Source organism: Ornithorhynchus anatinus, chromosome 1 (genome assembly GCF_004115215.2).
Source record: "Ornithorhynchus anatinus isolate Pmale09 chromosome 1, mOrnAna1.pri.v4, whole genome shotgun sequence".
Taxonomy (NCBI): Eukaryota; Metazoa; Chordata; class Mammalia; order Monotremata; family Ornithorhynchidae; genus Ornithorhynchus; species Ornithorhynchus anatinus.
This window is the reverse complement of record NC_041728.1, coordinates 62963359-62976217: the sequence shown is the minus strand read 5'-3', so window position 1 is coordinate 62976217 and position 12859 is coordinate 62963359. Positions and strand designations below refer to the sequence as shown.

The 12859-nt window shown below is 49.8% G+C and overlaps 1 protein-coding gene across 3 annotated transcripts in view; it reads right to left on the bottom strand.

Moving 5' to 3' along the window:
• Positions 1-424: 424 nt before the first annotated feature.
• Positions 425-12859, bottom strand: part of TNFAIP2 (TNF alpha induced protein 2) — a 24228-nt gene continuing 11793 nt past the window's right edge. For all 3 annotated transcript variants that reach the window (XM_029068581.2, XM_029068591.2, XM_029068571.2), the window contains 8 exons: positions 12558-12680; positions 11426-11526; positions 9140-9238; positions 6195-6321; positions 5705-5827; positions 4675-4830; positions 3690-3811; positions 425-1998 (listed from right to left, as the gene is read on the bottom strand). In XM_029068581.2, the coding sequence (XP_028924414.1) occupies positions 1857-1998; positions 3690-3811; positions 4675-4830; positions 5705-5827; positions 6195-6321; positions 9140-9238; positions 11426-11526; positions 12558-12680 (993 nt within the window). In that variant the 3' untranslated portion in view covers positions 425-1856. The remainder of the gene's footprint in view (positions 1999-3689; positions 3812-4674; positions 4831-5704; positions 5828-6194; positions 6322-9139; positions 9239-11425; positions 11527-12557; positions 12681-12859) is intronic.

The window sequence follows — 12859 nt, the reverse complement described above, 5'->3', positions numbered from 1 at the left end:
TGATGCCCCAGGACCCCACCCCTTCCCTCAACTGCCGGTTTTTTCTCTCCTCCCCCTCCAGCCTTCATCCAGAGGGGTATGGCTCAATCTTCTATGACTTTCAGGTCTCTCTCCTGGGCTTAAGCAGGAGGGACTTGGGGTAGACATCTGGGAGAACTTCCCGACCGGCCAAAATGAGTTTGGAGCAGTCTTAGGTAGAGGCAGGGGGATGGACTAGATGACTTCCCAGACCCCTTGCTCTCTGTCTCCAGGACAGGAAGACTCTCATTTCCCTTTTGGCAAGTCAAATCACGTGTGTCCGTTCATTCTCCAGTTCTGCTTTCTATGTCCATGAGGCCGACCCAACCGGCAAGTCTCCTTTCTCCGGCTCGTACCCCCTCCTGCAGGAACTCCTTGGGCAAAGAATGAGGCCCGTCACCCCCAGTCACGTCAACTCGCTTTTAATATCAAACTATAAAACAGGTCCAGTTTCCACTGCATGGGACTACATGCCAAGGACCATACAATATACATAACTTACAATTAGGTGAATTAAAATTGACATATGTACAATACACAGCTGGTCAGGGCTCCTTATAAGGAGCAGAGCACAGGGCTGATCTGGCATTTTTCACAGCACAGACAGCCTGGAGCTGGGTCTTCTGGAAGAAAATACTGATGCAGTGCAACGCAGGCCGAGACACTTCTCCAGCCCACCTCCTGGGAACGGCATTGATGGGGGTGGCAAACCCCAGCAGGGCATCCCTGGTACCATCTTGAAATGCTCAGTTTGGGGGACCTGGGATGCATAGGTCCATCCATCTCCCTCCACTCCCCGCACCACCACCACTGGGGAGTGTTATGGCTAGATTCTCAATCCGCAGAGCTTGAGGGCACCTCTGAAATATCTCCCAAGACTCCAGAGAGGGAAGAGGGAGGTCTAAGTTCATCCTCTTCCCATCCCTGGGGCGTCCCAAAGTCACCTTGGGTTTTGTGGGCTAAGATCCAGCGGCCCTAGATTCCAGATCCTAGATGCCGAGGCCACACTGCAGTGGGCTGGCCCCAGAGAAGTCAGGCACAAAGTTGGACTTTTGGTTAATCTGAACCTATGTGACCCCTGGGCCATCCCGTGGGAGAAGGAGAGGGGGCCTGGAGAGAAGAGGGTTTGTGTGGGGGGAGACCTTTATATGAGAGGGGCCATGGAGGAGTAAGAGAGAGGAAGGGGTTGGCATTGGAAGACTTTGGGTTCCCAGGTCTTCCCTTCCCAGAAGAAGGAGAGCACAGTCTGAGGAACCATGCTATGGTATCCCGATTGTCTGGTTAACCTCACCACCCAGAAAGGAACGCAACCTTTGAAGAATACTTGCAAACTCACTCTCGACTCTCCTTGACAACAGAGAAGTGATGCTGACAATTCAAACAGTGGATGACGCCTGACCGGCTAGAAAATGTCAAGTCCTGTCAGGGTGTTGGGAGAGTAGGTCTTGAGTCAGCAGAACCTGGAGTCCTCCTCCAGGGCGGGTGGAGAGGGCGGCAGGGTGGGTAGGGAACTGAGGCCAGGCAGGCTTCCAGCCGGTGAGAGTAGGAAGGAACAGTGAAAGGAGGCAGATAATACTCAAAATCGGACACTCCGACTGAGAAGTGGCCAAAGCTGATTTCTCTTTAGGTTGGGCAATCTCCTGTCCTGGCCCTGACCCCTCTTGGAGGCGTACACGTTTGAGCCGGCTGAAGAGTTCCCCCGGTGTTCTTCAGCTGAGGATTCGAGGATCAGACTGGGCAAAAGGATGGGCAGAACCAGAGCCCCTTGCTGCAAGTGTTTACTACAAGTTCACGTGGTGACTGACTCCAGCAGGAGAGCTAGGGGTGGGCGGAGAAAGCTAACCGACCTTGATAAAGGAAAATAAGGCCTTAGAAGAATCCGTAGGTTTGGGGCTGACTTCCAGGATGCTCTTGATGCTTTTCACGTCACTGCTTGACAGGTTCCCCTTGATGGACAGGATGGCCCCCAGGTGCGCTTTACTATTATAAAGAAAATGGAGGCAAGGTTAAGGACAACTCTGGGAGCGAGAGCCTCTTCTTCAGAAACACCAAGGATTGATCCAGGCTGAAATTAGTCCTAGGCCCACACTTCGAAGGCTTGAATAATAATAGTAATAATAATAATTATGGTATTTGTTAAGCACTTACTACTGTTGTAAGTGATAGGGTAAATACAGGATAATTGGGTTGGACACAATCTCTGTTCCTGGTAGGAAATTGGGCAGCAGGTCTAATGAAGCACAGGCAGTGGGAGACAGTATGTGGCTTGCCTGCTGCTCCACAGTTCCCTGACGGAGTCCTTCCAGTCCAGTTGTGAACACCATTCAACTGTCCCCAGGGCCTAAAGGAAACCAATTACCCTTTGCCTCTTTTCTGTTCAGTGTGGGATGGGTTTCAGGGGTCTCTACATTTGGGGGAACCCTCTGAGGTCTCATGCAGGAGAGGATTCAGCAGGAAAATCTGCCAGGTTCTTATGCCTGGGCTTTGGAGTTCCCAGAAGCCTCCTTCAACCCAGAGAGCGTCCTGGGAGGGTACATCAGTTGGCAGTAGACTGTGGAAGGACAGTCTGCTTTCTGACCCCAGTGGAGAAACAGATGTCTAAGTCCTAGGGTTTGAATGGCCCCTTGCCACTACTTGCCCCAAGGAAGAAACCTGAGGTAGGAGTGGCTTCCTGGCTCAGGGGAGTCCCCAACTGCTGGAGGGTCAGAGGCAAAGTCAGTGGCCAGCTGGCATTGTGCGGGGCCCTTGTCTCGCTCAAAGGGGATTTTAGCATCTAAACTGGTAGGGAGGGCAAGGGTGCCGCAGCAGCTGCCCTCCAGGGCAGCTGTATTTATAACTGGCTATTTCCGTTTTGTTATCATCTGTTAAACTGTTGGCCATGGATGGCTGGTGTTTGATTTGGCGCGCAGACCCCCTCGTAGGTGCTTGAACCAAAACACAGATGGAGAGGGAGGGGTGGGGGCCACATTGCCTAATAATAATGATAATAATGGTATTTGTTAAGTGCTTACTATGTGCCAAACGCTGTTCTAAGCGCTGGGATAGTTACAAGGTAATCAGGTTGTCCCACATGGGGCACACTGTCTTAATCCCCATTTGACAAATGAGGAAACTGAAGCGCAGAAAAGTTAAGTGACTTGCCTAAGGTCGTACATCAGACAAGTGGCAGAGCCGGGATGAGAACCCACATCCTCTGACTCCCAAGTCCATGGTCTTGCCACTAAGCCATGCTGCTTCCCTTACACGTTGAGAGTCCCATTCCCCTCTTGCCTGTGGCTTCAAGAGCCAAGCAGGCCTGGGGCAGGGTGGGTGGGGAAGGTAAGGGAGGGGAGGTGAGCCTCTCAAAGCCATCCTGCCCCATCCTCTCCCCACCTCATCCAGCCTCAAGTCACTATCCACTCTCCATTCCCCATTCCAATGCCCTGGAAACCCAAAGGAGCAAGAGGGGAAGGCAGAGACCAATCCACATCTCTCAAGTCACTGCCTGATTTTCTTCAGTGTCCCGGAGAGAGAGAAGGGGCCCAGGCAGTGAGGAGGTTGGAGTTTGGGCTTTCTCTTCTATGGCTGTCTTAGAGGGAATCCTCTAAGCAGGAATCCTCTAAGTTGCTGGCTCACCAGGCTCTGTCTCCATGGGCCCAGGAGGGAGAAAACACAGACCCAACCCTCCTCACCTGAAATCTGGATATCTCTGCACAAATGTCGCGACTTCCATCTGGATGGCACTCAGGTCCTGGAGTCGGATGATCTCAGCCAAACTGCGGAGGACCGGCTCCAGCCAGCTGCCCGGAGATCCCTAGGGGAGCCAACAGGTCAGCTTGGGGGTGGGGCCGCTCTGGGACCACAGGACTGACCCCATTCCCACCTCCCATCGGGGCAACCTTAGAGGCTGCTTCTCAAAGAGTTCACCCTTCCTCCCTCCCTTGATGGTTCCCCTCAGTGGGGCAGAGGCCACAGGAGGGGTGAGCAGGATCGCAGCAGTACTCAGGTGATAAGGGGGTAAGTCAGAGTTATGGGATGTGAAAGAACTTGAGTTGAATTGTGGCGCTGCCCCCACCTTCTAACATAGCTCCCAGCTCCTCAGCACCAAACTCCGTGACCCCTTCTTATCACACCCTGCCTCCCCTTTCCTGGTGGCCTCTGGGGCACCTGAGGATGCCCTGTTTCCTGATCTGGAGATTAGCCATCGTGGTGAGGCAGGCAACCTTTCCAGAGGCCCGGCACTCCATCATGCCACCACATCCATCTGGTTTCACGATGTCTGGACTGGCCCCAAGCTGAAAGCCCATCTCAAAGCCACAGTGGTGGCTCACTGATTGGGGTGGGCCCAGGCTCCTCCATTTAGCCCCTCCAATTCCATCCCATTGGGCATTAGAGGAGGCTCTCTCTCGCTTTCTTTCTGGTCCCTCCCATTTTCCTACACATATGGAAGCTCACCTCCCATTCTGCCCTCCTGATGTGTTTGGGAAAAGGAATGATTGTTTCACCCCATTTATCAGATGAGGAAACTGAGCAAAGTATAGTAACCTGCCCAAGGTTTACCAAGGGGGCAAAAGCAGAGCTGCTCTCTGAAACTGTGCCGCCGTGCCAGAGGTTCAGACTCGGAAGCCCCCCTCGGGACCCTCGGATGGAACTCAGTTTCACCGACCGCTCCCTTACATTCTCCATGCAGAATTCCTGAAGGGCCTTAGAGTTGCTGGTGATCTGCTTGGCCAGCTGCTGCTGCTGGTCCAGGGATTTCAGCACAAACCGCTTCTTGCAGAGCCTCATGACGTACTCCTTCACCAGGTGCAAGTGGATCCTCTCCATGATGATCTGTGGTGGGGGGCGGGGAGAAGAAGGAAGGGGTCAGCCATCCTGGTGGACAGAGAGGTGGGCTGGAGGGGTGCACCCTCTGACTCCCAAGCAAAGAAGAATGGAGGGATCAGAGTCCAGTCTGGGTCACCTTTCCCAGGAGAGAAAGAAGCATACAGGTTGGTCCAGTGGGTAAAGCACAGGCCTGGGAGTCAGAAGGATCTAGTCCCGGCTTTGCCAATTGATTGCTGTGTGATCTAGGACAAGTCACTTAACTTCTCTGTCCCTCAATTACCTCATCTATAAAATGAGGATTAACACTATGAGTCCCACATGGGACGTGGACCTGATTAGCTTGTATCTATCCCAGCTCTTAGTTTAGGACCTGGAACATCTTAAGCGCTTAACAAATACCATTAGAAAAAAAAGGGAGCATGCCCAATACTCTAACCCTACAGGTCCATTGGACCAGTCCCTTGTTCCCAATCAAGTTTTGGATAGGGGAGGAGTAGCGGGTGGAAGAAAGGGGATGCCTAAAGGGAGAAACATTAATGCTACAGAGTCCCACAAAGGTGGAAGGGCTTTTTTTTGGTGGTTTTTTAAATGGTATTTGTTAAGCATTTATTATGTGCCAGAAACCATATGAAATGCTAGGATAGATATAAGCTAACCAGGTTGGCCACAGTTCCTATCCCACATAGGACTCACAGTCTTAATCCCCTTTCTGTAGATGAGGTAGCCGAGGCACAGAGAAGTGAAGTGATTTGCCCAAGGTCCCAGAGCAGACAAGTGGCGCAGCCGGTATTAGAACCCGTGATCTTCTGACTCCCAGGCCCATACTCTCTCCACTTGGCCCTGCTGCTTCTCTTATGTTGATTCCGGAGTTCTGTCTCACCTGGTGGTAATGAGCGAGGAGAGTTGTAAACTCCGGGATATGCTCCCCTGCGGTTCTAAGGATGTCCTCCAGAGTTCCTTCACTTGCTGTCCATTTGTTCTGCTTGAGCCTCTTGAATAATGGCTGAGGAAAGAGGAGGTTTATGGTTCATCCCATGTTGGAGTAGCTTTCCCAGTTCCAATAAATAGCCATGGGTGAGGAAACTGAGATCTCAGGCTAATAATAGGCCAGGACCCTCAGGCCCTGCTGTGGAGGGGGTTTCTTGGAGTTCCATCAAGGACTGGGGAGAAGTGCATAATCATTTTTTTCCAGGTCGTGGCCTGAGCCAAACAAGCTGCCGATTCTCAGGACAGCTAAGCGCTCGGCCGGTCTCTCGGATTCACCAGAATCCTGCTACTTTCCACGATGCCCTTCAGTCTCAGAAACTTTGGTATCTCCACCCCTACCCAGAGAGAGACTCAGAGTTCAGTGGATTAGCAGGAAAAAATACCTTTAACTCCAGAAACAGATCCTGAAGCAAGACTTCAAACCCACTGTTTTCAACATCAACCAGTGGGGTGAAAATATAAGCAGGTGGGGTTTTCTCGAGTGATGAGGTGATTCTGTCAATGTAGTCCCTGGAAGGCAAAGGGGAAAAATCATCTTCCTTGGTTTTGCAGCAACCCCACAGAGAAAATCAGTCTCATGCTCAGGAGCTCAAATCCACCGTCCCTGCCATCAGAAATAATGGAGATCTCCAAGGCTCAACATGCAAATAAGAACTCAGTAGTGGATCGGCTCTAGTAACACAAGGGTGTTTGGCTTGGAATGGAGTAGCCCCTTCCAACTTGGCTATTTTTACTAGTGATGCTTTAGAACAGTTGAATCTCCACCTGTTTCCTGGTTGAATCTCCTTGTTTTATATATCAACTCTCCCCAGTGAGCTTGGGGACCCTGTGTGAGTCAGGGATCAGTCAATCGATCAGTAGTATTTATTGAGCCCTTGCTCTATGCAGAGCACTGTATTAAGTATTTGGGAGAGAAAAATAGAGAGAGGAGACACAATCTCTGCCTTCAAGTGCTTCCATTCTACCAGGATAGGGTCTAAACAAGTGTCAGAGGATTCTCCCCAGGGTTCAGCAGAAGGTTTGGCACTTAATAAGCGCTTGATCAACACTGGCAAAGATGATGAGCCCATTGTTGGGTAGGGATTGACTCTGTTGCCAAATTGTGCTTTCCAAGCATTTAATACACTGCTCTGCTCACAGTAAGAGCTTAATAAATATGATTGAATGAATGATGAAATGGTTTCCCTGGTTGAGGGAAGACTGGAGAGTGGGAAGACAAGGCTTAGGACGAGGAGAGAGTTGGGTTGCTATGGTTGTGAATGCCTTTGGAGACCTGCGCAGCTTCCCACTTTGATCACTGTAATCAAACCATCAGAGCCATATCATTCAGCCAGTTTGAGATTCAAATAAACTTCCCGAGATTCAAATAAACTTCCCATTGCTCCAGACCTCCCGGGAGAGAGGGAAACCACACAGATGGACAGAAATATTTTCCCAAAATCTTTTAACAGGTATAGTCTAAGACTGAGGTCTCTTCCGGCCCGATTCCCCTCCTGACACAAGGGGAATTAGCCCAAGGCAGGGATGTGGGAGGGAATACAATTTGGGGGCTGGAATAATCTGATGATGATGGTATTTGTTAAGAGATTACTATGTGTCAAGCATTCTTCTACGCACGGGATAGACACAAGTTAATCAGGTTGGTCAACAGTCCCTCTCCCACAAGGGGCTCACAGTCTTAATCCCCATTTTGCAGATTAGGTAACTGAGGCACAGAGAAGTTAAGGGACTTCCCAAGTCACAGAGCAGACAAGTGGCAGAACCAGGATTAGAACCCAGATCCTTATGACTACCAGGCTCATGCTCTATTCACTAGGCCATATTGCTTCTCTGTTAGCACTCTTACCTTGAGGCTCCCGCCAACATCCACCTGGCTTCCAGTGCCAGGAAGGTTAGGTGGATATAACAAAGGGAAGCAGAGGGAGGCGTATAACAGCTCTCTAGGCTATTCCAGAGGTAGACAGAGAACCAGACTCAGCCAGAACCCAAAGGCCCTGAAGAATCTGCTCCTCTAAGATATTGACCTTCTTGACCTTCTTGGTGTCCATAGAGAAGGAGAATGCTTGGCACATAGTAAATGCTTAATGAGACTATAATAATGATAATGCCATTACTGAACTTTTCAAATGCTTAGTATAGTGCTCTGCACATAGTGAGTGCTCAGTAAATACCATTGATTGATTGACTCTCAGGGTAGAGGAAGGTAAACATGGCAGAGCAAAGAAAAACAAGAGCTCCAACTGGGCAGAAGAGGAAGATGGGAGCACTCAGGAGGACTCAGAGGGAACCAGACTGCTGGATGGAGAGTACTGCGGCATTGGCGGGTGGTGGGGGTGGGTGCTAGCAGCTGCAGGGGACTTAGAAGTCTCGTTCAGAGAGCCACAAAAATGGGTCTCTCTCTTTGTCCCCCTGACCTGGGACCTAGCTCCCCATTTCCCAAACATCTTGAGGCTGTCTTTCTCTTCTCTCTGGGGTTCTCGATAGATGGAAAATTCAAAATGTCAAACAATGGGGGCGTTTTAAATATCTACATGGGGGGCAAGGGTCTAATTTATGGAGTTAAAAAAAACAAGAACAATGGAAACCCTGACAGTTACTTCCCCAAGTAACTCTGGCTGGAACTCCCTTCCCCTGTCATATGACAGACCATCATTCTCCCATCTTCAAAGCCTGAAAAAAAAATCGCATCTCCTCCAGGGGCCTGTCTAACCTCTCATTTTCATCCCTACAGGGGTTCTCCTCTCTGATCTCTTGGGTGCACTTGGGTCTGTAGCCCTTTAGCACTCTGACACTCTCTCCCAGCCCCATAACACTTATGTGCATAATCTTTAAACTCCACCACTTCCTCTCTCTATAATTTGCTTTAATGTAAGATCTTCGGATCTCTACCCCTTGCATCTCTATCCCACCCTCAGCCCCATTGCACTTATGTATAGATCAGTAAATTATTTATTTGTATTAATGTCTGTCACCCTCTCTAGATTGTAAATTTATTGTGGGCAGGGAACATGTCCACCAGCTCTGTTATATTGTCCTCTCCCTAGTGCTTAGTACAGTGCTCTGCATGCAGTAAGCACTCAATAAATGGCAATGATATTGGATTCTCCCAAGCGTTTAGAACAGTGCTCTGCACACAGTAAGTGCTCAATAAATACAATTGCTCGAATGACTGATCCTTATGAGCAGGGGACGTGTCTACCAATTTTGTTACACTGTCTTCTTCCAAGGGCTTATTCAAGTGCTCTGCACACAGTAAGTGCTCCATAAATACCACTGATAAGTCATCTGTTTCCCCTTTACCCTGCTGGCTGTTTTCCTCCCAGCATACCTGAAAGCCAGGCAGTTGTTAATGTTGGCAATCACGATGGCCTTGTAGTTCTTCTGCTGCTTGCACTTCTCTCTGAAGTCTTCAAATGCTGTCTGGTAGCTAAAGAGATATTTCACAACAAACCCAAATAAGTATGACTAGATTCAAATGGGCCCAGACTGGACCTCAGCTGCCCTTTTCGATAGTATCGGGTCCTATCACATTCCCCATGACCACAAAATTCATCCTCCTCCTGACTTCTCAAACCAAGCTCCATCTTGCATCGACCCCACCTTGCTGTCCACCCACTCCCTGCAAAAATTGAGGGGATTTCCTGGGCCCTTGCTGCAGCCCAAGCCATGAATTAAGTTCTGTATCCCTGAAAGTGGTCTAGGTTTTCTCTCTCTGATGGTTTTCCTTATAGAAACAAGGGGCTCTGTTCCCACTTGGGGCTAGAGGGTTAGTTGCCCCCCAGAAAATCTCAAAATCCCGGGCCTTTTCCTCTCCATCAAAACTGCTACTGTGTTAATCTAAGTACTTATCCTACCTTGAATACTGCATCAAGCCTCCTCACTGACCGCCCAGTCTCCTGTCTCTCCCCAATCCAGTACACATTTCTTTCACTCTGCTGCCCAGATCATTTTTCTACAAAAATGTTCAGTCCATGTTTCCCTGCTCCTCGAAAACTTTTAGTAGTTGCCCATCCTCCTCCACATCAAACAAAAACTCCTCACCATCAGTTTTACAGTACTCAATCACCTTGCTCTCTCCTATCTCACTTGGCTACTCTCCAACTACAACCCAGCCCACACACTTCACTTTTCTAATGCCAATGTATTCTATATACCTTGATCTCGTCTATCTCATGCCAATCTCTTGCCCACTTTCTGCCTCTCACCTGGAATGCACTCCCTCTTCATAGCGGACAATTATTCTCCCCACCTTCCAAGCTTCATTGAAGACATATCTCCTTTTAAAGGCCTTCTCTGCCTAAGCCCTCATTTCCATTTCCTCATTTCCCACTCCCTTCTACATCACCCTGACTCGCTCTGTTTACTCATCCCCCTTCCCAGCCCCACAGCACTTATGTACACATCTGCATTTTATTTGTTCATATTAATGTCCATCTCTCTCTCTAGACTGTAAGCTCTTTGTAGGTAGGGAATATATCTGTTACATTGTTGTGATGAACTCTCCCAAGTGCTCTGCACACAATAAGTGCTCAATAAATATGATTGATTGACTGGAGTGAGCACAAGTGAGGTGTGTTGTGGGGAGGGGTCTCAGTTATCATTTCAGTCCCAGGCAGAGCCCAAAACAGGACCTGAAGATCTCAAGAGTGGCTCTAATGGCTGGTGTGGTGGGGTGGGGATGGGGGTGGGGTTTTTTTCCCAGAGAATAACAAGCAGTTCTAGGAATGTGAGGTGAATAGAATAAGGGAGGAGCAAAGGAAATCTGGGCAGGAAGGAGCATTTCTGCCTTGAGGCCAGTCAGGAAATCCAAAAGTAAAGAGTTCTACGGGAATTGAGATGGTGCTGGCCATGGAGGGACTCCCCCTGGGGATCCTGGCTGACTCGGCCAAATGCCCTGCCCAACTTGGATGGACGGAGAATTCCGGGGAAGAGCCAGATGTGTCTAGAAGGAAACTGGAATTTATGGCAGCTGAGTCCCAGGTGTGACCCTGACTAAGCCCTCCTTTCCTCTTCTCCCACTCCCCTCGGCGCTACCCTGACTTGGTCCCTTTATTCATCCTCCCTCTCAGCCCCATAGCATTTATGTATACATATCTGTCATTTATTTATATTAATGTCTGTCTCCCCCTCTAGACTGTAAGCTTATTGTGGACAGGAAATGTGTCTGTTTATTGTCTTATCATACTCTCCCAAGGGCTCTGTACATGGTAAGTGCTCGATAAATACGATAGATTGAATGAATTAATTAATGTCCTGGGACTACAGGATGGAGGAGAGCCCTAGCCATCCAGGAACCCCTTCAGATGTTAACTCCCCCTAGGTACTGGAGGATCCCAAGAGTCCAGTCCCAAACAGTTATTAGGGGGGCCCTATCTACCCACGAGATCACCAGGGTTGGAATCTTCAAAATCTGGGAGCCCAGAAGGGAGATGGATGGTGGGGTAGAGCAAAAGGGCAGGCTAGAGCTGATGGACAGTGCATTGCCCGGGATGGACCGAGCATTGAAACAACTCCAGCCAATGCCCATCCCAGCCCCTGTCGGATTCCGCGTAGCTCTGCTGCCAGAGGTGTGAGCTGGCTGAGAGGTAGCCCGGGCCCCAGGGGACTCTCTTACCTTCTCAGAAACTCTGGGAGCTCAATCAGTAGCATGTGCTTCATCTGTTTGCCCAGTTCTGCGCTGAGATCCTCGGCCTTCTTCTGTCTGCTGGACATGATCTAGGGATGCCGGCACAGAATGGGTGAGGGCCTTGGTTCCCTTGCTGTCCCCAACCCAATCCCAACAGCGGCAGGCCAGAATGGGGGTCACATCCTTCCAAAGAGACCCCTGGGACCGCCAGGCAAATTAAAACGTAGTTGGCACAAAACCATTCCTTCCAGTCAAATGTGAGGGTCTGGGCTATAAGCTCGATGAGGTCAGGGAATGTGTCTGTTTATCGTTGTATCAAACTTTCCCAGGCGCTTAATATACTGCTCTACATACCAGTAAGTGCTCAATAAATACACTGCATGAACAAAGTAGAGTGGCCAAGTGGATAGAGCATGGGTTTGGGAGTCAGAAGGACCTGTGTTCTAATCCTGGCTTTGTCACTTGTCTGCTGTGTGCCCTTGGCCATTTACCTCATTACTTTGCCTCAATTACCTCATCTCTAAAATGGGGATTAAGACTGTGAACTCTATGCGGGACAGGGACTGTGTCCAACCTGATTATCTTGTATCCACCCAGTACTTAATACGGAGCCTGGAACATAGTAAGTGCTTAACAAATACCATTAAAAAAATAGGGCCTGACACAATCTGATCTTATCTGTAAGCAGGAGTAAGAGGAATGGGAAGGAAAGTGGAAAGGAGGAACTTGTTTAGGGATCGGATCTGCCTAGAGACTGGGTAGGATTCCCACCCCCCCTTAAAATCTTAAAACTGAGTCCAGGCGACAATGTAGACTTGCGCCCAAAAGAGCTCCTTGTGGGCAAGGGTCGTCCCTACCAACTCTGTGGTACTGTATTTTCCCGGGTGCTTAGTACAGCTCTCTGCACACACTAAGTGCTCAATAAATACCATTGATTGATTGAGGAATTTAGTGCTTAGCCCTGGTGCTTGGGGGAGATTCTCTTTTCCCTCCCAAACCTCTGGCTGCCCCGCCGCCATTATCCACTGGTGCACTGAAATCCCCCAGCCCCATTCCAGCTGCTTGCCTCCGCTCCTCCCTCACTCCGTGCCCAGCCCGGGCCTGTCCATTCTCCCCTTACCTGGATGATGTCAATGGGCAATTCACTGTGGAAATGCCCATCCAGCTTCTCTGGTGATTTGTCCTCTGACCAGTGCTTCACCTCCACCTCCAACCCTTTGGCCATCAGCAAGTGGACACTTGCCTAGCGGGGGAAGCAGACATTTAGTTGGCATCTTCTGTCTTGAGTAGAGCTTGTGGAGGGGAGGGAACAGCCTCAAACTCGAGTTGTGCCAGGGTGGTTCTAGGCTGTGGAAGCCTGACCGACCTGCCTTTAGTGGGGCTGACCCAGAGCCAGGAGAGATGGGAAGGCTGGAACAGGTT